This window comes from Ursus americanus, chromosome 3, assembly GCF_024610735.1.
Source record: "Ursus americanus isolate L20-20 chromosome 3, mUrsAme1.1.p, whole genome shotgun sequence".
Classification (NCBI taxonomy): domain Eukaryota; kingdom Metazoa; phylum Chordata; class Mammalia; order Carnivora; family Ursidae; genus Ursus; species Ursus americanus.
In genome coordinates, this window is record NC_142129.1 from 68,401,924 (window position 1) to 68,429,437 (window position 27,514).

Consider the following 27,514-nt stretch of genomic DNA (forward strand, 5'->3'; position numbering starts at 1 on the left):
GAGCAAGTATATCAGGCAAACAATGTAGATACTAACTTTTGCCTAGCAGAATACGTAAGTATAAGACATATGATTCAATCATAACCACTCACCCTTAGGTGAAATACAGTCTCACACAAATCCCGCAGATGAAAAAAAAATTATATATATATATATATATATATATATATATATATATACACACACACACATATATATATAATTTAATTTTTCGATCTTTTATAATCTTTCCTTGTGTAAAATGATCTGCACTGTCATGAAAAACTGTTATTTGTGATACAGCAGCATGTTTCTGACTATTGTATGCTTTCGAGAAGGAATGATGAGCTGTTTGGTGACATATTCAATCCTTCTATTGAAATTTATTCTTAATAGCAACTTGAAGCTTGTAGAAAATTTTGTAGGAAAGAAAAATAATCAAGGCTCTAAATAAGACTACTTAAATCAAAGTTGGTCTTTTTTATTTTTATTTATTTTTTATTTTTTTATATTCCTTTTTCTTTTTCAATTTTTATTTTGTTATATTAGTAACCATACAGTACATCCCCAATTTTGATGCAATGTTCCATGATTCATTATTTGCATATAACACCCAGTGCACCATGCAATATGTGCCCTCCTTAATACCCATCACTGGCCTATCCCAATCCCCCCCCTCCCCTCTGAAGCCCTCAGTTTGTTTCCCAGAGTCCACAGTCTCTCATGGTTCATTCCCCCTTCTGTTTACCCCCCCTTCATTCTTCCCTTCCTTCTACTACCAATCTTCCTATTTCTTATGTTCCATAAATGAGTGAAACCATATGGTAATTGTCTTTCTCTGCTTGACTTATTTCACTTAGCATAATCTCCTCCAGTCCTGTCCATGTTGCTGAAATGTTGTGTAATCATTCTTTCTGATGCCTGAGTAATATTCCACTATATATACGGACCACCTCTTCTTAATCCAGTCATCTGTTGAAGGGCATCTTGACTCCTTCCACGATTTAGCTATTGTAGACAATGCTGCTATGAACATTGAGGTGCATATGGCCCTTCTCTTCACTATGCCTGTATCTTTGGGGTAAATACCCAGTTGTGCAATGGCTGGATCATAGGGTAGCTCAATTTTTAACTTTTTAAGGGACCTCCACACTGTTTTCCAGAGTGGCTGTACCAACTTGCATTCCCACCAACAGTGTAAGAGGGATCCCCTTTCTCCACATCCTCTCCAACATTTGTTGTTTCCTGCCTTGTCAATTTTTGCCATTCTAACTGGTGTAAGGAGGTATCTCAAGGTGGTTTTGATTTGAATTTCCTTGATGGCTAATGATTTTGAACATTTTTTCATGTGTCTGTTAGCCATTTGTATGCTTTCATTGGAAAAGTGTCTGTTCATATCTTCTGCCCATTTTTTTATTTGATTATTTGTTTCATGTGTATTGAGTTTGAGAAGTTCTTTGTAGATTTTGGATACCAGTCTTTTATCTGTAGTGTCATTTGCAAATATCTTCTCCCATTCTGTGGGCTGCCTCTTAGGTTTTTTTTCTGTTTCCTTGGCTGTGCAGAAGGTTTTTATCTTGATGAAGTCCCACAAGTTCATTTTTTCTTTTGTTTCTCTTGCCTTTGGAGATGTGTCATGAAAAAAGTTGCTGTGGCCATGTCAAACAGGTTGCAGCCAGTGTTCTCCTCTATGATTTTGATGGATTCCTGTCTCACATTGGGGTCTTTCATCCATTTGGAGTTTATCTTTGTGTATGATGTGAGAGAGTGGTCAAGTTTCATTCTTTTGCATATAGCTGTCCAATTTTCCCAGCCCCATTTATTGAAGAGACTGTCTTTTTTCCACTGGATGTTTTTTCCTGCTTTGTCAAAGATCAGTTGCCCAAAGAGCCGAGGGTCCATTTCTGGGTTCTCTATTCTGTTCCATTGGTCTATGTGTCTTTTTTTGTGCCAGTACCATGCTGTCTTTGTGATCACAGCTTTGTAGTATAGCTTGAAATCTGGCAACGTGATGCCCCCAGCTTTGTTTTTCCTTTTCAACAATTCCTTGGTGATTTGGGGCCTTTTCTGTTTCCACACAAATTTAAGGGCTGTTTGTTCCAGTTCTTTGAAAAATGTCATTGGTATTTTGATCGGGATGGCATTGAAAGTGTAGATTGCTCTGGGTAGCATAGACATTTTAACTGTGTTTATTCTTCCGATCCATGAGCATGGAATATTTTTCCATCTTTTTGTGTCTTCTTCAATGTCTTTTAAGAGTGATTTGTAGTTTCTAGAATATAGCTCCTATATGTCTCTGGTTAATTCCGAGATAACGTATGATTTTTGGTGCTATTGTAAATGGAATGGATTCCCTAATTTCTCTTTCTTCAGTCTCATTGTTCGTGTATAGAAATGCAACTGATTTCTGAGCATTGATTTTGTATCCCGCCACATTACTGAATTGCTCTATAAGTTCTAGTAGTTTGGGGGTGGAGTCTTTTGGGTTTTCTATATAGAGTATCATGTCATCTGCGAAGAGAGACAGTTTGACTTCTTTGCCAATTTGGATACCTTTTATCCCTTTTGTTGTCTGATTGCTGTTGCAAGGACTTCTAGTACTATGTTGAATAATAATGGCAAGAGTGGGCATCCTTGTCGTGTTCCTGATCTTAAGGGAAAGGCTTTCAGCTTTTCCCCATTGAGAATGATATTCGCTGTAGGCTTTTCATAGGTGGTTTTTATGAAATTGAAGAATGTACCCTCTATCCCAACACTCTGAAGTATTTTAATCAGGAAAGGATGCTGTATTTTGTCAAATGCTTTTTCTGCATCAATTGAGAGGATCATATGGTTCTTGACTCTTTTCTTGTTGATATGATCTATCACACTGATCGATTTGCGAATGTTGAACCACCCTTGCATCCCAGGGATGAATCCCACTTGGTCTTGATGGATAATCCTTTTAATGTACTGTTGGATCCCATTAGCTAGGATCTTGTTGAGAATTTTGGTGTCCATATTCATCAGGGAAATCGGTCTGTAATTCTCCTTTTTTGATGGGGTCTTTGCCTGGTTTGGAGATCAAGGTAATACTGGCCTCATAGAATGAGTTTGGTAGTTTTCCTTCTGTTTCTATTTTTTGAAACGGCTTTAGGAGAATAGGTATTATTTCTTCTTTGAATGTTTGGTAGAATTCTCCGGGGAATCTGTCAGGCCCTGGACTCTTATTTTGGGGGAGGTTTTTGATCACTGCTTCAATCTCTTCATAATTAATCAGTCTGTTGAAATAATCAATTACTTCCTGTTTCAGTCTTGGTAGTTTATAGGTTTCCAGGAAGGCATCCATTTCTTCCAGGTTGTTTAATTTATTGGCATAAAGCTGTTGATAAAAGTTTCTAATGAGCCTTCCTGTTTCATTGGTGTTGGTTGTGATCTCTCCCCTTTCATTCATAATTTTATTAACTTGGGTCCTTTCTCTATTCTTTTGAATAAGTCTGGCCAGTGGCTTATTGATCTTATTTACTCTTTCAAAGAACCAGTTTCTAGTTCTGTTGATCTGCTCTACTGTGCTCCTGGTTTCTAATTCATTGATCTCTGCTCTAATCTTGATCACCTGCCTTCTCGTGCATGGGTTAGGCCTGTTCTTCTGTTCCAGCTCCAGCTTCTTGAGGTGAGAATATAATAACTGCATTTTAGATTTTTCTATTCTTTTGAGTGAGGCTTGGATGGCTATGTATTTTCCCCTTAGGACCGCCTTTGCAGTGTCCCACAGGTTTTGGACCGATGTGTTTTCATTCTCATTGGTCTCCAGAGATTGTTTAAACTGATTTTTAATTTCCTGGTTTACCCAATCATTTTTGAGCAGGATGGTTCTTAGTTTCCAAGTGTTTGAGTTTCTTCCAAATTTTTCCTTGTGATTGAATTCCAGTTTCAAAGCATTGTGGTCTGAGAATATGTGGGGAATAATCTCAGTCTTTTGGTATCGGTTGAGACCTGTTTTGTGACCCAGTATATGGTCTATTCTGGAGAAAGTTCCATGTGCATTTGAAAAGAATGAGTATTCTATTGTTCTGGGGTGTAGTGTTCTGTATATATCTATGAGGTCCATCTGGTCCAGTATGTCATTCAAAGCTCTTGTTTCTTTGTTGATTTTCTGCTTAGGTGATCTGTCTATTGCTGAGAGCGGAGTGTTGAGGTCCCCTACTATTAACGTATTATTATCTACATGTCTCTTTATTCTGGTTAAGAGTTGGCTTCTGTATTTAGCTGCTCCCCTGTTGGGGGCATAGATATTTATAATTGTCATATCCACTTGTTGGATACATCCTTTAAGAATAATATAGTGTCCTCCTATATCTCTAACTACAGTCTTTAGTTTAAAATCTAATCTGTCTGATATAAGAATTGCTATACCAGCTTTCTTTTGAGGTCCATTGGCATGAAAAATGGTTTTCCATCCCTTCACTTTCAGTCTGGATGTATCTTTAGGTTCAAAATGAGTCTCTTGTAGACAGCAAATGGATGGGTCATGTATTTTTATCCAATCTGCAACCCTGTGGCGTTTTATGGGAGCATTTAAGTCATTCAGGTTGAGAGTGATTATTGAGAGATATGATTTTAATGATGTCATGTTTCCTGTGAAGTCTTTGTTTCTATAGATTGTAAATTTCTGTTCTGTATCACTCTTGGGGCCTTTTTACTTTTATAGAAGCCCCCTTAATATCTCATGTTGGGCTGGTTTGGTGGTTATGAATTCCTTCAGTTTCTGCCAATCCTGGAAGTCCTTATCTCTCCATCAATTCTGAATGAAAGCCTTGCTGGATAAAGGATCCTTGGCTGCATGTTCTTCTCTGATAGAGCTTTGAAAATACCCTGCCAACCCTTCCTGGCCTGCCAGGTCTGTGTAGACAGGTCTGACGTTATTCTGCTATTTTTCCCTCTGTATGTAAGGATTTTCTTCCCCCTGGCTGCTTTCAATACTGTATCCTTGGATCTAATATTCACGAATTGCACTATGACATGACGTGGTGTAGGTCTGTTCTCACTGACCTTGGGAGGGGTCCTCTCTGCTTCTTGGACACAGATGCTTGTTTCCTTTGCTAGATTAGGGAAGTTCTCAGCTACAATTTGTTCAAATATCTCTTCTAGATCTCTTTCTTTCTCCAACCCCTCGGGGATGCCTGTGATTCTGACATTGGAACGTTTCAGTGAGTCAGTAATCTCCCATAATCTACATTTTTCTGTTTCTGTTTTAACTTTCTCTTCTACCATCCCATTCTCCAATTCACTAATTTGTTCTTCTGCCTCATTTACCCTGGCTCTCAGAGCATCTAGTTTAGACTGCATTTGATTCATAGCATTTTTAATTTCTGCCAGACTCGCTCTCATTTCTGCCCTTAGAGATTTTATATTCTCGTTAATATTTTCATTAATAGTTTTTTCAAGCCTACACATCATCTTGACCTTTGTTACTCTGAACTCCATTTCTGACAATTTGGTTATATCCATATCCATCAGTTCTGTGGCAGAGGTCACAGACTCATTATCTTTTCTTTGCTGGGGGGGGATTTCTTCTCCTCGTCATTCTGATGAAGAGAGGTTGTGGGGATGCCCAGAGCCCAAATTATTGACCAGGACACAGGCAGTGTGCATTTGTTTTATAGGGACCTTAGGGATGTCGGCTTCTTTATTTTTCAGCCTGCCTTCTTGGGGAGGGGCCTGCCGCGCTGATATTCAGGAACCCTGTTTGGGTAGAGTTATCCCATCCCCTGCGAGGGGGGATGGGGATGGGCACACTGTGAGCTGCTATTTCCGGGCTTTTGTTCTCTGGCGGCTTTCCCTGGCAGTTTTCTGTGGCTCTTCTGAGAGTCAGAGCAGCAGTGGCCGAACCCTAGCCTCTGTCTCAGAACAGAGAGATCGCAGTCAGCTCTCCATTGAGCTCTCTTGGCCACTTTAACTCTGTTTTTGTCAGTGCTGCTAAAAACCCTGCATCCACCCGGGATGTGCGCTCCACACCCGGCGTCCCAGCCCTCACTTCCAGGGCCCGCGAGCCTCTGTTCTTGTGCTTCTAACACCGCCAGCCACCCCCAGTTCCCGCGTGCACTCCCGAGCTCCCTGTTTCAGTTCATGTGTGCTCTGGAGCTCCGGTTTTCAGTTGGACACGCACGCGCTCCCGAGCTCCCAGTTTTAGTCGGGTTCCAATGAGCACTCCAGAGCTCCGGTTTTCAGTCTGGTCGCGTTCGTTCCCGGGCTCACGGTCTCAGTCTGCTCTCTCCCGGATGCCGGTCTGAGAGTCCGGCCCGCTCCCCAGTGCAAGTGACTACTGCTTCCCGGTGCCCAAGCACGGCGGCTCCCTCCCCCTTCTGTTTATCTTCCGATATCTGTGTGCGGTTTCACGGCTCCCCGTTTCGTACCTCAATATACAGCGCTGGAGATGTTTGTTTGTAGAGATCCAGACGTATCTTCCTGCATCTCAGGCTGATTCCGTGGGTTTTCAGGATGCTCTGGTACATATCCTGCTTGACTCGGGACCAGCTGAGAAAGGGTCTCCTACTCCTCCGCCATCTTTTCTTCTCCTTGCAGAAAGTGGTCGCTTGTCTGTTCAAAGAGTTTCTGCTACTCTTTTCTTCGTTCTCCAGTTGTGTTCACAGGTATTCAGAATGGTTTGGTAGCTCTCTCGCTGAATTCCTGGGACCAGACCATCTTTAGGTCTCCTGCTCCTCTGCCATCTTGGAACGCCCCCAAAGTTGGTCTTAAATTACCTAGAGGGCATGACTAACAATCCTTCACAAATAATAGATTGTATTTGTTCATGTCCAGTGAAGCGATTTCTTTGTGGATGTTTCCACTGAAATTTTCAGCAGTTTTACTGATGCCATGTGGTAACTGAAGTCCATGTTGGTTGCTCTTGATTTCTCTGAATCCTTTATTTTGGTCCTGATATGGAAAGATGGCTCCGGAATTTCTTACTAGGAGGACTTTAGACAACAACCAGACAGCAGTCGTTCCTGGCTGAAAGGAAGGGCAATGGAACATTGAACTGCATTTACATCACCAGCATATTGCTTATGTACATGAATTTTATGTAGGGTGTCTTGGGGCATGGTCCTCTCCCAGTCAAATAGAAAGACAAGAAAAAGAAATTGACTATAGGCAATATTAAAGCTGTATTTATTAATGTAAATGTCTCTGTTACTTGTATATTTTTCTAGGACTTAGAAGATCATCTTCAAAAACCAAAAATGAAGTTCACACTGACACGCCGGTGCTTGGTACTCTTCATCTTTCTAAATGTAAGTAAAACATCATTTAAGCTACATTAATCAGGAATGCTGAAATAGAGCATATGATTGAATGGGCATTTGCAAGGGTAGACATCTTGCCAAAGCTAAGTTCCATAAGCCAAAAGTTCCTCAAAACTATCATTTCCTTGATATTTTGTTAACGGATCCCTGCTCTGAAGTTTCACAATTTAGATTAGTGTTATGTTTCACTGAAAAATGTGAGCTTTGTTTACAAAAATTTACCATTAACTTGAGATATCTCAAGTTAATTATCCGGAAATTAACATGGAAGGTTAATGATGTTCTTGGGTAAAATGTTTTTCGTGTTAGACAGGTGGATTTGAAACACAGTTTCTGGGCTTCTGTCTTTTTCAAACATCTGAACTGTTTCAGTCAGGTTATTGATTTTAAATGCATCTCTCAAAAAAACTAAGAATCTTAAGTCTTAACAGACCAATGTCACTCCATTACTCTTTCTCTAACCTTTTCAATCATGTTCAATTTATGTGATTTTATATTGTTTTATTCCTAAATGGTTAGCAAGTAGTCAGAACTGCAATTATCTTAGGAAATACTGCTGGGGCCTGTCTGTTTATCTGTGTTTTTGCTAACCCACCATCATATCAGTTTCAACAACACATGAAAGAGAGATGAGTAAATTTTACATAAATAAATTAGGAGTTGTCTTGATCCTTATCCTTTCTAGCTCATCAGAACAACATTGGCCAGTGAATTATAAGGCAATAAAAATCAGTCAGTACCTGATATTATTATATTCACCCAAACAAAACTTGCCCAGGGTTCCAGGATTTACATTATTAATCGATGAGTAGTCATAGGCTTACAAGTTTGCATAAACTATTTCTTTTAACATTATTCAGGGGAAAATATTACTAATATTCCAAAAATGTTCATCTCATTTTTAAGGGAATTTTTATTTTGTAATGTTATACATCAAATAAATGGTTTATGGGTATGATTGTTAATGTAGCCCTTCTGTATCTACTTGGATATTGAATATAGTCTATTTTATTATGTAATATTGTCATATTATTTTAATCTTTGGATAAAATACAGTATAATTTGCTAAAAGTAATCCAGTATTTGGAAATGTAGGTAACTTCATGTCATTGTAAATATAACAAAAACACTTAAACAAAAATATTGTAGTAACTACTAGCATATTTTATTTTGTCTCTAAAGGCCCAAGCCTTATATGAGATTCTATAGTTGCAGAAATAGCGGTATATTCTATTTGTAATTGATATTGTTATTTTTAGAGCTTAAATTAAATCCTGTGTGATCAATTACATGTAAATATTTCTAAATAAGTTTATTTCATAAACCATATAATTACATTAGACAGAAGAAAAGCTATAGTAACTTACTAGGTATGAATAAGAGCGTTTGAGTACTACCACAAAGACTACAAAGACTACAGATCATTTTTGATGTGTTAAAAAACTAAAGTAAATCAATTCTATTCAAAACTTTTACCCAATATATCTTAAAATTCAGACATTAAAAGAATTTCATATATTTGAGCCATGGACAGAAATGTTTTATGGTTTGTGGGCATCTCTTTGCTAGCAAACATACTGCACAGGGCACTTGAGTGGCTTAGTGTTCTCTTTGCTGTGACAAACAGAAATTTGCTTCTCTATCCTGTATTTGGAGCATATATTTGATTTGGAGAATTTTTCCATAAAAATTTTTTGATATGTCAGTTTCCTTCTAAAACATTCACTGTGTTCCACATGGATACTCCTCCAAGAAAATTAAATTTTTTCAAAAAGTGATATTGATTTTAATTACTATACAATATTACTTCTTAAATACATTAGTGTGAAAAACCACTATGAGTATATTTGTTGAATTCTACCAACCTGATTTCCAAACACTCTTTAAAGTATCAGTTTGTCACCACATTCCATGAGCCTCAATCTACATTGAGCAAAACCACCCACTCACTTCCTCTCCCTTATCTGCAGTAACACAGTAAGCTTAGAACAGTGCTTGGCACATAGTGAACACTCAAAAATGTAGTGATGAGGATAATTGTAACAACGATGATGAGGATGGACGTACAAAAACTAGATTTTTCTGAGAAGCATTTTGTTGTTAACTAAGTTGTATTCCCTTCTTTGCTTAGAATTTATCATTATGCAGCAGTTTTGTTGTTTATATAATGCTTGAGTAGAAAGTACGTAGGACACCAACCATCTGATCCTACCTGGAAGAACCAGGGTTAACACTTTACAAAGTTCTATTTTATCCTTCATTATTTTGAAAAGTATAAGTAACTGAAAACTACAAATAATTCCAACATCTACATTGTCAGTATTAAGGAAATCCTGTTGGTTATATCAATTTGTGGATTCTAGAATCATGTTCCTTTTAGAGCAGTTCTGTCCGTGGCAATCATTAGGAATCTTTCCCTTCAGCACTGTAGCATGGGTTCCCACATTCATTAGGTTTAAAGCAGTGCAGAGATGGACAATTCCTTAAAGTTCTGCACAGAACAGTCCTGTCATTATTTTGTCTCTGTGCTTCTAGAAACCACCTGTAACCCAAAAGTAGGCTGGTTGTCTTACATCAAAGTAGGAATTGCTTGACTACATGACCATTCAACCCAGATTGCTTCCACTGGACTCCATGATTAGTGTGCACAAAACCTAGACTGTAAGCCCCATGAGGGCAGGGATCTTGCCAGTCTTGTTCACTGATGCATCTCCAGCACCTAGAACAGTACCTGGCATGTGGGAAGCAAATTATTTATTACCTGAAAGAACCAGTGGTGTTTCAGCTGAGGACTACAGGTATTGGTGGCAGCTTGGTGGTCGTATGTGTGGCGCCATTTACTTGCACCTTTAGGAGTGACATCACATATACGGCGGCTAAACTGCTACATAGGACAACAATTAAGGGGCTGTTTTTTGTTTTGCTTTGGAAAAATCATGTAAGATGGCTTGTATGCAAAGCTTTGAACACCAATCTTTATCCACAAAAGCAATGTGCTCTCAATATCTCATCTCTATCCTCATGTGAGCATAAAATATTTATTTACGCCCCCCCAAATATATAATATAAGCATAATACTTATGACAAGTAAAATATTTTTAAGTCTTTCACATTGCTTGGTAGTCTTATCTAACCACTATGCTTCTATTTGGCTTCTATATTGCTGAAAACTATACCACCTCACTAGCTATTTTTATTGGTATGAAATCATCAGCAAAAAAGTTTATATGTTCAATGAACTTTATGAAATTTGTATAAATATTATTTTCAAGCAGTAGTAATTCCATTATTGGAATTTTATATATATATAATATATAATATTTTATATATATATAATATATAATAATATATAAAATAGTTACCTGTCTATGTCCACATACATAGACAGAATGCCTCAATGTGTATGTTATTTTCAGAAGAAAGTCCCTGAAACATTCAGTTACCACTGGAAAAATTCCATCATCAGTGCTCACACACGAACCAGACAAGGAGCGGACTCAGATCACTATGGCTCATCTACGACAGAAGTTCTAATTTCTCATTCCTTCAGTGTTGAAACAATCTCTATTGAACCAGGCTCCAAACCAAGTTCACTGGAGTTTGTTTCAATATTGCAAGAATGATCAGATTGACGCTACTATCGTCTGCATGAACTACACCTGCTCTTTCAGATGGTCGTATCTGTACTGTTACTGATGTTAAAACTGCATTAAAACAAATAATGCTGTAATTGAAAATATGAGCACAGGGTTTTCCTCTTGATATCCTTGCACATAATGCCTCCCCATGGCTCCCAGGAACATTTCTTAACTGGCTGCCCAGTCCATTTAAAGATGGAATTCAGAATGTTACTTCTGGAAGGAATGACAAACTTAAAATAGTCCCTAATATCTAAAATATAAATATTTATCTAAGACATCACATTCCATCTTCTAATTTGATTTGAATATGGTGAGAAAATGGCCCAGAAATAAATAATATAACAAATGATAATTCTCATGTCAATGAAAGATTCTAAGAATGGAGCCACAAGAAATCTAAAATAGATGCACAAGTTTAGCCTATAATTAATATCTCTCATTGTGAGGACACAGTGATCTATTAAAGACCATGATTATGTGATCTGTAGTGAGATTATTAAAACACACACAGACACGTGCATTCGTACAAATGTAGGCTCGTACAATCCAAAATGAAGCCTTAACATGAAATCTCTTCAAAAAAATGTGTTTTTTTACTACCAAACCACATTCCAATTCCTGAAGGAATATCTGAGCATTCAGTAATTGATGATTCTTTACCATTCACAATTTCTGGTGTCAGGAAATATTTTATAATGTCGGTCTTTCTTGTTAGTCTGTAAGCTCCATGAGGGCAGGATCTATGCTTGTTTTATTCAGCACTGTTTCCTCAGCTTCTAGCATAATGCTTGACTTACTAGTTTCAATGACTATTTGCCGATTGGTCTTAAAACGAGTAAGAAAGGGTCATATGACAACAGAATGATGTTCAACTACATTGGTAAAGGATTTGTACATTTTAAATAATTTCTGTCAGTACATTAATTTCTCTTTTCATTATCATACATTCAAGAGGCATTAAAGTTAGAAATAATCCTAATATTTAAAGAGTAGTGTCAGCTATATTCACAGTAAGTATCCATCTAGAGTTACAATAGTAGTTAAGTATTCACCCTCTTCTGTTTGTAAGCAATTTCTACTTAGATGGCTTGCTGGCACCTTCAAAACAAGTACAAAAGAGAATTCACTTTCTTCCCCCAGTAAGGTTTTCCTTTCCCAACTTCTCCCTTCTCAGGGCACTCCCATTGTTTTCCATTATATGGGTTAAAATATCAGGGCTATTTGACTATCACTGTTCTCCTTTCCTATATTCAAATACATGTTTTTCTTATCTGAGAAAGTGCTGAGGGCTGTGCTTCCCTGCTCCCCCTGCATGCAGTGATCTAGTCCATGCCTTCGGCTTCCTGGCTCCCTCCCCAGCTCTGACCTGTGGATGTCTGATGCCCACCACATGAATTTTACTAACAGTCTCCTTTCGCAAACTTCACTGGTCAAAAACCTGCGTGACATCTTTATTTTATTGTCATGTTGTAATAACATTAGCTAAAATGTATTGAGCCTTTCATTGCACCACTCACTTTGTATTCATTTTCTCAGGGCTCTGTATTACCTGATTTTCCTTGACTCCATTTCTTACTAATCCCCCAAAATGCTCCCCTCTAGGAAGGATGGTTTCCTTACAGTGTCTCACACATGCCATTTGCTGCCTCTGGGACTTAGACGCATTCCTTTCCCTCCATCCAGAAAGCCTTCCCTCTCCTCTGTCTGTGCAGGCACTCGAAGTCCAAATCTCATTCGACCTTGTATCTGTAGTTGTCCCTGACCGTTCTTGCTCTATGCCCTCTGTCTGTTCTGACTGGTTGTTGTATCATGCATTGTACAGTTTAGCTTTTAGCGCCATGCCATCTTAGAGGACAGGATGCCCCCTCTACACAATGACATGCACTGGAAAACACTGCAGTTCTACTATGAGTAGCCTGATGTATACAGGTCAACTTAATAAAAATGAGTTTGTTTTAGAGACTGTGAGGCATAGAGAAAAGTACATAACACTATTTCTGCCATTGATATATTTGGGGAAACTTTAATCTTAGAATAATTTAGACAGAGTAAAGCCAAATAAAAAGTGTTCTTAACAGGTGTGATAGAAAGAAAGCAGAGAGTGTTCTTAATCAGAAGAAGAAAAGTTAGTGCAGGCTGAAGCTTGCAGTCTTCTCCGAATAAAGTCTCTATGCAGAACATGGATATAGAGAATCACAGATTCAGGCACCACCAAAAACATCATGGCCACAAAAGAGACTGGAATCTAGGTAAACACAATTTAGGATGATGTGTTAGGTAGTGATCATGACCAATGTCCGCCTGTATCAAAAATGCAGAAGCGCTTGGAGAAATATTTAAGATTTACATTGGTTTTTCAGCAGCGAAAATAAATTACCGTGTGTAGGTCATCTGCTGATGAAACCAATTTAAAGATATTAAGGCCAATCATCCAACACAGAATATCTCAGAAGAAGAGATTTTGTTTGTTCTGTGGAATAATTGAGGTGAATTTTTGGCAGTGTACATAATCTAAGCACAGATTTTTAAAAAGCTGAAATAATCTAATATAAAATCTTATTTAGTGCGCTAATATATCTGTTTTTAATAGCGTGACTCATGATTATTAGAAGTTCCAAAGAAGGCAAAATTGATTTAATGTTAGTATTTTTTGGAAATTAGCTTATTTGTTTTGTTTACTTCTAAATTTTACCGTGATAATAAAATTAAAGCAATCTTATATGATAAAGAGGTGCATGAGTTTGGGTGGGGGCTATACATTTTCAGTAGTGAATGGAATGCATGTAAATATGAAATTTGTAGGTAGAAATTGTAAATGAAATATAAATATACTTTTTAGTTATGAAGAAAAATATCCTACATTCGTAGGATAATTTGTAATTTGTAATTGTTGCTCATGAAGGAAAATGTTTTCAAACTTTTTGATTGTTTCATTTATTTCCGTATATACCCATTCCCGCTCTGTATAAGTAACTGACTTTTCTTTTTAATACAGCACCCAACCCCAATTCTTCCTGCCACTTCGAATAACACCTATCCTCCCAATATGGAGTCCGAGCCATTTCTGTACGTCCTAGGACGAAAGAAAATGTCGGATGCGCAGTACAAATGCTATGACCGCATGCAGCAGTTACCCCCATACCAAGGAGAAGGTAAAAAGAAGGATGTATGCAAATATGTGTTGCAAACATCATTAAAGGCTTACTTTCTTCCATGGATAAATATGTGTTGACTAATTTTAATATGCCAGCATTTTTAACAGTGGTTTTCAAACTATGGTATGTTTGTGTATTTCATGCTGGAGACATGTCTACTTTCTTTGCCCAAGTTTACCCAACCGGTTTTGGGCTAACGGCTGCACCTATGACAAAATTACTACAATAACTCAGTATTCACACCTGGCAAGGGGGAACAATACAGGGCTAAGTAATGGAGAGGAACTGGAAAATGGCAGGAAGGGAAATGGAAAATAGTGGGCAGAGAATTAGCCTCAGGTGAATCCTGTCAAAACCCTGTCTCGGTTGGGTTAACTAAGCAGTATCTTCCCTTAACTGTCAGTGGGTTGCCAACTCCTGCTATTCCTTCCTCTTTTCTAACCTCAGTTCCCAGAGGAATTAGTAAAAGCTCGCTCCTAGGCACGCATTGTATATCTATCACCTTCTCTAAAATACTCTATGTGACTGTTGAAATATTTTCAGGGCCAAGCACATTCTATTAGCTATAGAAGACTATGAGATGGCCAAACATTACTACATCGATTTCAGTTCTCTCCCCTCTCCCCTAAAGCATTTGAAAAGTCCCAACAAGATCGTGTACACCCTTGTATATTCTTTTTTTTTTTTTAAGATTTTATTTATTTATTTGACAGAGAGAGACAGCCAGCAAGAGAGGGAACACAAGCAGGGGGAGTGGGGAGAGGGAGAAGCAGGCTTCCAGCAGAGGAGCCTGATGTGGGGCTCCATCCCAGAACACCGGGATCACGCCCTGAGCCGAAGGCAGATGCTTAACGACTGCGCCACCCAGGCGCCCCCACCCTTGTATATTCTAAGATAACACCGCTTGGTAGGGTGGAATATTGTTTAAGTATATTCTATTTCTACACATGGTTTGCCTTCAAATAGTTAAAGTTTTAATTTCTAGTTCCTATTTTTAGCATTTTCCTTTAAACAGAAGTTAAGATAATTAAAAGACAGATACATGTTATTCTTCCGTCTGGAGTAGTTTCAGTGTTTTTTAAGAACCTGAAAAGTTGTTAGATGCAGGTCTGCCCAAAGACAAACCATTCCTCTGAAGCAAATGAAACGATAGAAACATAAAATTTATTTTCAGAGGTGAAGTGAGAGCAGCCTCCTTCACTTCAGTCTTAATCATTTTGGGAGGTTGAACTTTTGTACTATGATCATTATTTTAAGATTTCTTTTTTCTTTTCTTTTTCTTTCTTTTTTTTTAAATCTTTTTTCCCTCTTCTTTTCTATTATTTTCTTTCTATCCCCCCTTCCTTCCTCCCTTCCTCCTTTCCTTTTCTTTCCTTTCTTCCTTCCTTCTTTCCTTCTTTTTTTTCCTTTCCTTTCTTTTCTTTCTTCTTTCCTTTCCTTTCTTCTCTCTTTCTTTCTTTTTCTTTTCTTTCTTTCTTTCTTTCTTTCTTTCTTTCTTTCTTTCTTTCTTTCTTTCTTCCTTCCTTTTCCTTTCTTTTCTTTTCTTTTCTTTTCTTTTCTTTCTTCTGACTTCAAAGCCTGAGGCTTATTCTTTTGAATAGCCTTATAGAGGCAAATCTTACCTTATGTTTTAGGGTAAATTAAATTTTGAAAGGCGTGAGAAACTACTTGGAGCCAATGCTGATAAATACAAAAACTGCTCAAACCGAGCATTATTTTAGCCACTAACAAAGTGTGATTCTAAAATAATAAGACTAGTTTTATACATAATCTATTAACTGTCTACAAATGCATCTCCAATAGGAATTTTAATTTTAAACCCTTGGATTAAAAATAGAATTATCCAAGGGACACCAGGATGGCTCAGTCGGTTAAGCATCTGACTCTTGATTTCTGCTCAGGTCATGACCTCAGGGTCCTGGGATGGAGCATCACACTCAGCAGGGAGTCTGCTTAAGGATTTTCTCTCTCCTTCCCCCTCTTCCTCTCCCCCTGCTCTTGTGCGTGCTCTCTCTCTCTCTCTCTCTCTCTCTCAAATAAATAAATAAATCTTAAGGAAAAAAAAAAAAGAATAGAGCCATCCTAGGCAACCCTTTTTAAGGTTAATGGTTAGTAGGATCTATATGTTCTAAAGCCATATAGTTTTTTTAAAGTAAGCCTCTTATCCAGGGCTGATACTGCATTTACTTTCACAAGATTTCTTTGCAGCATTTCTGGAGATATTTTAAAGGAAAGATTTTGGAGGAAAGATTCCATACAGATGACATGTATGTCTTTTAAAGAGCAAATGGAGAAAACCCTATAAAAATTAAATTTGATTTCGAGTTGGTAAAGTTAATATCTTTATTTTGTTGCTGCTGCTGTTCTTTTTAATATTTCCATATGCACGGAGAGATCTCCAGAATAACTATTAAGTAGTTAGATCCTATTGAACACTGTTAAATCCTGCTGATGATTCTGCAACTTTTTCCAACATCAGTATTAATTTCTTCCTGAATCATCAGGTCCATATTGCAACCGCACCTGGGATGGATGGCTATGCTGGGATGATACACCGGCTGGAGTATTGTCCCAGCAGTACTGCCCAGATTATTTTCCAGACTTTGATCCATCAGGTAAAATACTTCTTTTTATTTCATATTTTGCTATGAAGCTTTTAGAACTGTAATGGTTCTGAAGAAAATCAGATTTAAAAGATACCTGTCTAATCATACTCTCTACATGTTTCAGCACTTTCTGAAGCATTTCCTTACTTGAAATATCACCGAGTTGTACAAATATTTCAAGCCCTCCTTATTTTTTAGGTCACATTACTGGTCCATTGTGCACATTGGTCTTCAGTTCTAAATGAAAGTTAATTTTTTATATATTTTAAATATTTAATATTAAATTTTATTAAAATTTTAAATGAATTTTTTTAACTGTGTGAAGTTTTACTTAAATGTTGTTTTTCAGTTTTCAACTGTCACACATTTGGTAACTTACGCAAGTATTTGGTCTAGACTTTGGGTATACTGGACTGATAGAGCACGCACAATGGAAATTTTAGATAACATTGAAAGTTATATAAAACTGTCATGTGTAAAGGGAACTAAGTCAGAAGGTAGTAACTCTAGACACTTGCTAGATTTCTGTTCCAACAGTAGATTATTAATATATGATCAGTAAATAAGACTAATGTTATAATGAACGGATCATACGAACATCCAGTTCCACGCCCTGCACAACACGAGCAGTCAACAAATGTGTGTTAGGTAAACAAGTGACACCAAATTGATTTTAGTTATAAACATAACATAGGAATACTTCTTATTGAGTATCATTTTTTACTTTTTAAAACATTTTCATATATATTATCTAAATTTATATACTCACACAATATTTGACACAAAATTGCAAGTGAACCAAGTCTCTGGAGCTCTTACCTAACCCTCTCTTTATCAACAGTCTTGGAAAAGCATTTGAGAAACAGTATTTCTAAATCCCCACACACACTTGTGCAGATTGAAGTACTTTTAGAACTTCCTAGGGAAGACGTGTTTTTCCTTCAGGCCTCAGTCTAGCCACACTGGTATAATTGGAAGTTGGATTAGGATGCGTACGTAGGCAGGGTAAAGGTCTAGGAGTACCAGCTACCAAGTGGAGTAGGTAAGAACCTAGGGGGCTGATGGGATGTATCTCAGAAACATCAGCTATCCAAATAAATTTGAGGTCTGGGATCCAAGAGGCTCAGTGGTTAGTGGTCAGGAGCAAAGCGAGGAATGTGTAAAGAGATATTTGAGTTGGTGTAACAGCCTCAGTCCAGAGACTAGACACACGGGGGTCAGTGGAATGGATTTGGATAGGTGTTAGTAGTGAGTGATTCTCAACTTGGCTAAGAACCTTGGAAGCTTAACAAAATCCTGATGCCTGGTACCACCCCAGACATTCTGAATTAATTAGTTGGGAGTATAACCTGGGCATGAGGATCTTTTAAAGTTCTGCTTGTGACAAAATGTGCAGCCAAGATGAAAATGTGTTAAGTAATAAAGGAAGTCCAAATAAGAGAGTGGCGGATACCAGAAAAGCTCAAGCAATATACCAAGTAGCTATGCCAGTAGGAGGTGGAACACAGCATCAGATGAGACTGATCCAGACAACGGAGGAATGTGGGTACCAGAGGGGTAAAAAGCAGTAGCCACCTAGCCTCAGGGACCACAGGTGTTGGGGCCAGAAAAACTCTGTTCCAAGAAACTAGATAGAAAATCTGTCCCATTGAAATATTGACTGAGATTAAGATGCTGAAAAGGGAGCACTTAATCTTAGTTATAAAAGAGACCCAGATGCTGAAAGTAAGCTACAGGCACACCACTTAAGCCCTGGTTAGCAGGAGGGGTTTGTTGCTGAGAGTGGAGTGAGCCTGAGGCTGCTGAGTGTTTAAGTGGCTCCAGATGTTGAACTGGCTGGCCGTGGGCCAGGACCCCAGGTAAGCAGATCATTCCATCTCAAGCTCTAGACCTCCTCTAACAAGATGTGATACAATGGAACACAGTAATCCCTCCACACCCCACAGTGCTCATTTTCCTCCTTCCTTCAGTATCCTTTTGGAAGTGGTTCCATGGAAGAGAGAAGATTCAGTCAGTGGAAGGGAATGCCAAGGTTCTGACAAGACGGATCTTCATTGAATTATCTGGTCTGGACTAGAAATAGCATCTTGAAGAGAGGAATCAGTGTTTGTTTCATGCTTAAAAGACTATGAAAAACTAACCTTGACTTTCAGATTTTTCCAAGAGTTGTTTGGTCAGAGTTTCTACCACCTTTCAGGGTCAACCAGCCCATCTCTTTACATTTGCTCACTGACTATGAATGACAAGAGGTTACTGCACATAGACTGAAAGTGAGAAAACAATCGTCAAATGGTAAAATCTAGACAAGAAAGTTTCCGGAATCCAGATTAGAGCAGAGAAATTAGTCTACCCCGTGTCAGTGTTTAAGAGATGCTTTGGTGCTCCCAATAAGGATGAGATCCAAAGTTCCACCCCAGTAAGACAGAGATAATGAAAATGAGAGTAGGGTGGGGGGCTACTTTAAAAACCAGTTCAGGCCAGCCACTTCTGAAAATTTTCATTGTGCAACGAGAAGGGCTACTCAGCCCTGCCCTGCTCAGCCCTACTTTCCTGTAAACTCTAACTGAATGCTGTTTGATGATCAGCTTTCTGGCTTTAATGACTCTTCCCAATAAATGATGCTTCATTCATCTTGACTTGACAACTACTTTAGAGATAACTTGATTGGCATAAAGAGCTTTTCTGCAATAGAGGCTACAAGGCCATTCCGAAGCAGCAACGGGCTCTTGCCAAAGTGGCTATAATCACTAACTAAAGGGCAAGTTTTTGGTCAGCAAAACAGGGATTTCCAGGCATAGATCCATCTTCTCAGCCTGATTTTTAGAAAGAACCCTCTCAAGTGGGGGACAGATACGCTTCAAAAGAAAAACACATCTTGAAAATACCTGTATCAACAAACTTAAATTGTTTAGGATTTTACCATTGACCCAACACTATATTTTAATGATAAACAAAACAGTTTAATGAAATGACAGAGATTTCATTTTAGAGGAAGTGTTGGGTAAAAGACAGGTCATGATAGAGGGAATAACAGCATTGAAATTCAAAAAAGGCTGGTAGCGTGAAGGAATATGCTAAAAAGTAAAAAGCACACTTAACAAGGATGTATTTAAGGCGATGCCCTTAATGTTGAACTTTACTGGCACAGAGTCAAGAAGGTCAACATACAGTTTAGGACCATGATTCTCAACCCTGATACCCTTTGGAATTGCTGATTTTTAAAATGCTGATTCCTGGTTATCTCTTCAGATAAGCAAATTTGAATTTCTGGGGATTGGGCCAGAGAATCTGTAAAACAATTCACGTAAAAAACAATTCGTGTAAAAAAACTTGTCTGAAATACCACTGAGGTCTGATAATTTTTAAAATAATTTTCTATCAGTAGTTCTGCTTAGTCAATCAATATGCTAACAGCTAGTATGAAAATTCTTTTATCTTTGGCAATTTTTAAGTGTAATTCAAAATTTTTCATTGTATGACTGAAACAGGTACTACCAAACTAAACACGAGATTCAAACTTAAAACTGTAGATTTGTTTATATGTATTCCACACTGTACTCCAACAATTATTTCAAGAGGCTGAAAAAACACATTTTTCAAGGAAAAGATGTTTTCACACAACCTATTAGAATCATCATTGCTTAATGTCAGTGATATTTCAGACAAGTTTTTTTACATGAATTGTTTTCTTAGCCTTTAAAACAATAACAGTATCCTCCAAATATTAGTATGTGATTCAGACTTCCACATCTCTGGTAAAAAAAAAAAACCCAAAAGCCGTACATAAAAGGGTTATCCATTGGTGTGACAGCTCTTTACCTTTTCCAATGAAGAAAAATGCTTCAAAAATGTTTTTGCCAAGAAATTATAAAAAATCAAAAAATTTTGAGGGTTGAATCTGTTTGCATATTATACCAATTTGGGGTTACTATATGATGTCTGAGGCCATAAACACATTGCAGAGGTACTTTGGAGAACTAGAGAAAGTCTGAACAACTCAGATTAAATTTGGCAAGTGCATTCATTTTATTGTTCGCTTGTTCATTATTTGTATTTTATTTAATTCAATATAATTTTTTTCTTCCAATTGTGTAGCCAATCAGATTAAAATTTGAATACTATCTTGCAGTCAACCAAATTATTTATGATTCTCTGGGTCACTGAGTGAAGTGTAGGTAACTGCCACTGGACTGTGAGGCTTAATACAGAGCTTAGTAGCCCCACAATAGCTTTGGAATCAAGTGGACTAGACCTGGATTTGAGCCCTGGCCTTCCTACTTGCTAGCTGTGGAAGGGGAATTCACTTAACTTCTCCGAGCCTCAGCCCCTCATATGTACCATGAAAAGACCAGTACCCATCTTAAAGGGTCATTATTAACACTGAAGAAGACAATTCTGCAAAGTGCTTAGCACAACACCTGGCCCATAGCAAGGTAGAGATCTTTAATATCCCAATCCAGCCAAATCAGCAAATTTCACTATCACCAAAGAGTTGATTCAAGAAGTAAATAGTAAAGGCGCAATCTTTAAATCCCTAATATACCTTCTGTGGGACCGACAGAAAAGATTCAAATGAAATCTTTTTGAGAAGCGTGAAAATGATTTCTAGATACATCCTTTAGTTTAGGAATTCTTTGTTCTAGTGGACTTAACTGTATTAAATTGCCAGTATTTGACCATCTGACCCACAAAATCTGCAGTTTCATACATTCAACCTAATAAATACAAATTGCATATAACGAAGAAAAGTATGGTCTTGCCACTGTCACATAGTTCCCATCTAAAATCAGAAATGTAAGGTTGGTTTAAAAATACGAGGTACAGGGGAGCCTGGGTGGCACAGCGGTTAAGCGTCTGCCTTCGGCTCAGGGCGTGATCCCGGAGTTCTGGGATCAAGCCCCACATCAGGCTCCTCTGCTATGAGCCTGCTTCTTCCTCTCCCACTCCCCCTGCTTGTGTTCCCTCTCTCGCTGGCTGTGTCTATCTCTGTCGAATAAATAAAAATAAAATCTTAAAATAAATAAATAAATAAATAAATAAATAAATAAATAAATAAATAAATAAATAAAAATACGAGGCACAGTATAGTTAGCACTTTTTAGTGCAACGGACCTGAGATTAAATCCCAGCTGACCCACTATCTAGTGACTTCAAACTCTGTCACCTCTCTCACTCTCTGCTTCCTGTTTGTAAAGCGGAGCTAGCAACGTCACTTTACATGGCTTTGCTGAAGACAAAACGAAACAACACGTACTAAAACATCTTGTAAAATGCATGATTCACGGTAGTCTCCGTTGGCCTATATTCACATTCATGTTCTATAAAGTGATTCACACTGTGGAATGGTTTTAAGCTTTATTTTTCCTTCTTGGTATTTTGAGATGGCAATGTAATAACTGTTTCATTAACAGAAAAGGTTACAAAATACTGTGACGAGAATGGGGATTGGTATAAACATCCTGAGAACAATCGAACCTGGTCCAACTACACTATGTGTAATGCTTTCACTCCTGAGAAACTGAAGGTAGGTTCTATTTCAAATTTCAGTATTGGGTGAGAGTGCCATTATCTTCACTTATAAATGTATGCATAACTTTAAAATACCTGCTACCAAGAAGCCAGCCTATTCCAAAGAAGGAAATCAGATCATGGCCTGAGAGTTCTAAGGACTCTCTGAAGTAGCCTTAGAGGAAATGACATTTTACTTTCTGGTTGGCACTCAGTGTCAAGAGTTCCATGAGAATCAGGCCATTTATAACGAGGGAAACAGTGTCCATGGAAGAGATGATGGGATTCCCCATGATGCCAGATCTTAGGCAGCATTTCCAGGGACGCTCTAAGATCTCTCTTCTACTGGAAGAGTTCCAAAATTGCAGATTTTTTGCCCCAAGTCACAAAGTGACAGTTGCCCCCCATTCCCCGCCCCAAGACACCCATTATAGTTTTACTATCAGGCCTTGAAGGAACCCTTAGAATGAGGCTTCTCATCTACGTGTTGATACAGGTGTGGCAGTTTAGTCTGTTCCGATTTGTTAGTATTTGTGTCTTACCGCCTGTTAAATATTCATAATATCATTTCTGCTTAGAAACATTTAAGCCAGACACCTACTCTCCAAATGCATGGAGAAATCTGAAAAAAAATCACGAAGCCCACAATCAGCCTCCTCTCCCCATGCTGCTGGGAGAAGCAGTCGGTCAGTATTAAACCACACAGGCTATCCCTGAGCAGCCCTGGTGCTACAAGGGAAGCCTATTGTTTCCTTCAAAGATAGGCTTGTGTGCTAAGTAATTACTAAGTTGGAAGCTGAAAGCACATCAGTGCTTCTGTACACTATAGAGCAGATGTAGGAGTACAGAAAATTTTCCTTTTATTTAAAACAAAACAAGGAAGAACAAAAAGCAAACAAGATGAATAGGTAGCTTAGAGACCAGTTGACTAAAGACCAGAGGAATATCTTGTCACGTGCATAGGCTGGGGGCACCAAAGCCTGTTACCTCTTCACAAATTACTTAGTCACCCCCTGAGAATCAGATGCATGTCTACATCCTAATGGAGAGCTATTTACTTAATAAGATCTGATTGAAATTACATGTCACCAAGTAAGGAATTCCTGAATCAGTGCTGATTATAATTTTACAGAAAAAAAATTGTAAACCTATTAAATGAATTGTTACAAAGAGTGCAAATCCAAATAAATAATTCCTAGGCTGCCATATTTGACCTCTCTCTCTGGCCATGTCTGAGATAGAAATAAAGTATTTTAAGAGTAAATGTTCCCCTCCAAGCACCTAACATAATGATTAAAATTCATTGCACAAATCTTCCAGCTATATACAGGCAAAAAAAAAAAAAATTGAAGAAACCAACTTAGAATTTATTAAAAAAAGAAAAGAAGAAGAAGCACTTCTCAGTCTTAAGAATGACACCAAGAATGGCAACTAAATTATGAGCTGTTGGTTTAATCTTACACATTTAGACAACTTTATTTCAGAAGAATAAATATTTTTTAAAGTATTCTGGAGGCAACTGAAAGAAAATGAATTAGGTTATATAAAGTTTTCTTAGAAATAAAATATACAGAGATAAAAATAAAGTGACAGAGGTTAGGGGCATGGCTATATATCCAAATTAAAAACAGTATTTTAAATGGCAAGGGGATTCTATATGGTGAACTATTTAAAAGGAAAACTCTTAGAAAGTGCCACTCCTGGTTTTGTCTAGTGGTGAAGTTAGAAAAGTAGCCAGAAAAGGAATTGGTGAGAGAAAAGACAGGAGCTGAGTATTAGTTTTCTTGCAAAGATTCCTAAATACTTTCTAAGAAAGGGAGTATAAGCTATTTTGAAGTCTTTATCAGCTCTAGCTATAAACCAGCTATTCCAACATTGTCATCATTTCTGTAAGGATAAAAGGGTTGCTGTTAGGAGAGTAGTTATCAATGAAAGTGCAAATAATATGTAGATGCCCCATCCGGTGGTGCAACAGCCACAATTCAGGAGGACTTGATTAGTTCATTTTGAAATTCTAACGCCTAGAAAGGCAGTATTTGTTTCTGTCCAGCATTAATGCACATCACCAAACAAAAGACTCTGCATGCTTCGAAAGCCGTTTAGCAGAATCAGTGCTTCCATATCAGGCTCTTCACAAGGAAATTGACAAGAATCAAGTGTTGAAGCGTAATGATTTGTACATAAATGCCACATTTCTCCCAGGAATTAAAAAACTGCATAGAAATGATCCAACTTATTCTGACATGTCTTGCATTTGTATCATATGTTCTATTGATTACTAAGCGGTGTCACTTTTTGCTTTATGCTTTATGTGGTTTGAGTTTATATTATTAGGTGAATAGAAATGAAAAAATGTTCTGTCTTCCTGACTTAACATCTGGAGCTCTATAACACCAATTTTCTTGTGGTTAGTGTTTACATATCATCTTTTCCCGTCCTTTTATGTTCAGTATTTCTGTATCCCGGTAGTTAACGTTGTTTCTTATAAGCGGCATATATTGTTTTAAAAATCATTTAGTTTTGACCAAATTATTTGAGAGATGAGGACTACTGAGATCCAGAGGGGTGAAGTGACTGACTGATAAGAGTCACACAAAGACTTAATGTTTAGTATCCCAAGTAAAGAACAGCATTGATGAATCCATTCTTATGCTCTTCCCACCACATCATGAATATTCTAGTATAACTGATAATCTTATAATATTTAACCTGTTAACCCCAAATATTATGATTCAATATAATCTAATTCTCTGAAACATTTGTTGTAATTTTAGTAGATTTTTTAAAGGACGAGAACAGTTGTTGATTTACACAGACATTAAAAACAGAAACTGTTTCCCTCCTCTATTATCATTTATTTGCCTGTTTATTTTTATAACTGTTTTGTTGTTGTTGTTGTTGTTGTTCCAGAATGCATACGTCCTGTACTACTTGGCTATTGTGGGCCATTCTTTGTCAATTTTCACCTTGGTGATTTCGCTGGGGATTTTCGTGTTTTTCAAGTAAGTACCCTCATAGCATCTGCTTTTTATTTTCTTCTTCAAGGTACTGAAATAAATGGTAAACTGCAAGAGTTCGGGGAAGGGTGGTCTGTAAACCACAAGATAAATGCAACACTGGGAGTCATGAGGTAGCAAGGAAAATGAAATTAATTAAAACATACTTTTTAACCCTATCTCTGAGGAAAATAAGATGGATTCATATAATTTTCAAAGGCAACATGGCTCCTTCCCAAAATGAAACAGTCCTGTGAGCCCATAGGTACACTGTGTTAACATGTGAAAAGCTCCACTTAACCATGGCTAAGGTTGCAGGAAGTACTGAGGAGAGGCTCCTCTTCCTTCTTTCACCCTCATCCTAAAATATGGAGGCCATGGCCAGAAGCTCAAATGCACCTTGCCTAATTATGAGCTTACCACAGGTGGATTTGCCCAGAAGAGAAGCATGGCTAGTGAGCCCAGAATAGTGTTTGGCCATAGAAGGAAGGTAAGGCTCCTTTCTGGTCCCGACTCACTCAGCTGGGACCAAGGAGAATCTCTGGAAGAAGAGTTAAGTGTCAGTGTTTTGCCCTTGCAAACGGAGCATTGTCAACCACAGTTACCTTCTAACACTCTGAGGAGTAAAATCCCAGTGAGGTTTCTATTCCAAGGCCATGTCTATGCACTTGATTACATTATCTACGGCAAAATGATTAAGTTGAAATAAATATTGATTTTGTAATAATGGAGAATTTGAAACATTGAGTCTGTTTTTTCAGGAATGACTTCATCATGCATGTGAGACAGTAATGTATATTAAATTCAGTCCTAGAAATGTCCTAAATTTAGTGTGATTTCTTCAAATCAAAGGCAGGAGGCACTACATTACCCTTTCATGAGAATTCTGACTAATTTCTGTACTACTGGGCTGTGTCCTTCAACTAATGTATTCTTTAGTTGTGGTATTATACAAATGGTCAAGAAAAGCTCCTTCATAGGCTTAGACTACAAATAATCCTCCACACTTCAAAGATCTGATCGTACATATCTGTGATTCATACATAGTATAACAGAATCTTAATTTGATTTTTGTTAAAACATTATCATGATACTACTAAAAATTAAGCCAAGGGGAGAATCACCTGTGAGCACACCTTGAACACAACTACTATTATTATTGTTCCCTTGATCCTTTTTAATCTTTGTCTTCATCTTATACCATTATCACAGTAGGTCTGTATCTTATGTAGTCAAGATTCTTACTCTGACCACGCGACGTAACTGAATAGCAATTTTTTGTTGACTGAATAACAATAATTAGATAATAGTAAATAAATAAATAATAATTTAAATAAACAGAGAATGAGCTCCCTCCATATATGGTTTAACTGGAGAAAGATATAAACAAAGCAACAAGACATAAGGGATTAATTACTAGAATTAGAATAGAAGAGTATTTTCAATTATAATGATCAGAATATGGGGGAGTAAACACACAGCATGATTAATCTTGGAATTTCTGTTCATTTTTCAACTGCACTTGACCACGGTGAATAAATACATCATCATGGCTCCCGTACAACTTTGATTAAAAAGTCTGTCACTAAGAGTCTAACCTTTAAAATTTTTAATATAACCATAAAAAAAATTGAAAGGAAAAAAATGGAAAGAAACAACCCCCAAATTTGTAATGGTGCAACTAATAAATGTATTCAGGAGTTTAAAGATAAAAAAATGTCAACAGGACATTTCTTCGTTCTTTATTTCTGCAGCCACTTAAATAAGTGATGTAAGAGCCAAATCAGCAAAGAAAATAAGAATATTCCTTCAACACTCATTTCTGTATTAAAGCCACTGAAGATGTGTGTTTAAAAGTGCAGCACATAAGTAAAGTAAAATATTTCTCAACTCCAGTCAGACCCAGAACAAAATTAATCTGGTTGAACCCTTGAGAGAATTTGGGGGCAGCACCTAATTTTGTCCTACTGTCTCTCATTTCCAAAGGCCTACCAAACAGCAACTTAACTCTTGGGAGGAAAATCAAGTCATATTGGTCTATAATCTGAATATGGTAACGGGAAGACAGAGACTGCAATAGCTCTTTCTGCAGAGTGCACACAACCAGAGATGGATAGGATATGAAAACCACACATGCTGAGATATCAAATCTTCAGATCTAAAAGCAGTCACATCTGAGTGTTATACTTGTTCTTAATTTTATCTTAAACTGCCCAAACTAAAAATATCAAGGGCATCCGTTTTCTTCAAAGTATGAAAAAAAATTAAAGTATGTTTCTGAATCTTCAGATTTTTTTCCTGTACATTTGCATTTCATAAATATTAAGAGCGAAAAATAAAAGG

General features: G+C 37.5%; 2 protein-coding genes across 3 annotated transcripts in view; one reads left to right on the forward strand and one right to left on the reverse strand.

Moving 5' to 3' along the window:
• The window catches only part of VPS50 (VPS50 subunit of EARP/GARPII complex), a 239,281-nt gene that overhangs the window by 1,697 nt on the left and 210,070 nt on the right, over nucleotides 1-27,514 (reverse strand). The gene's annotated exons all lie outside the window — the stretch shown is intronic.
• Nucleotides 7,177-27,514, forward strand: part of CALCR (calcitonin receptor) — a 61,538-nt gene continuing 41,200 nt past the window's right edge. The window contains exons 1-5 of the mRNA XM_045793246.2: nucleotides 7,177-7,253; nucleotides 13,902-14,058; nucleotides 16,566-16,676; nucleotides 22,079-22,191; nucleotides 25,086-25,177. Coding sequence (XP_045649202.1) covers nucleotides 7,203-7,253; nucleotides 13,902-14,058; nucleotides 16,566-16,676; nucleotides 22,079-22,191; nucleotides 25,086-25,177 — 524 coding nt within the window. The 5' untranslated portion in view covers nucleotides 7,177-7,202. The remainder of the gene's footprint in view (nucleotides 7,254-13,901; nucleotides 14,059-16,565; nucleotides 16,677-22,078; nucleotides 22,192-25,085; nucleotides 25,178-27,514) is intronic.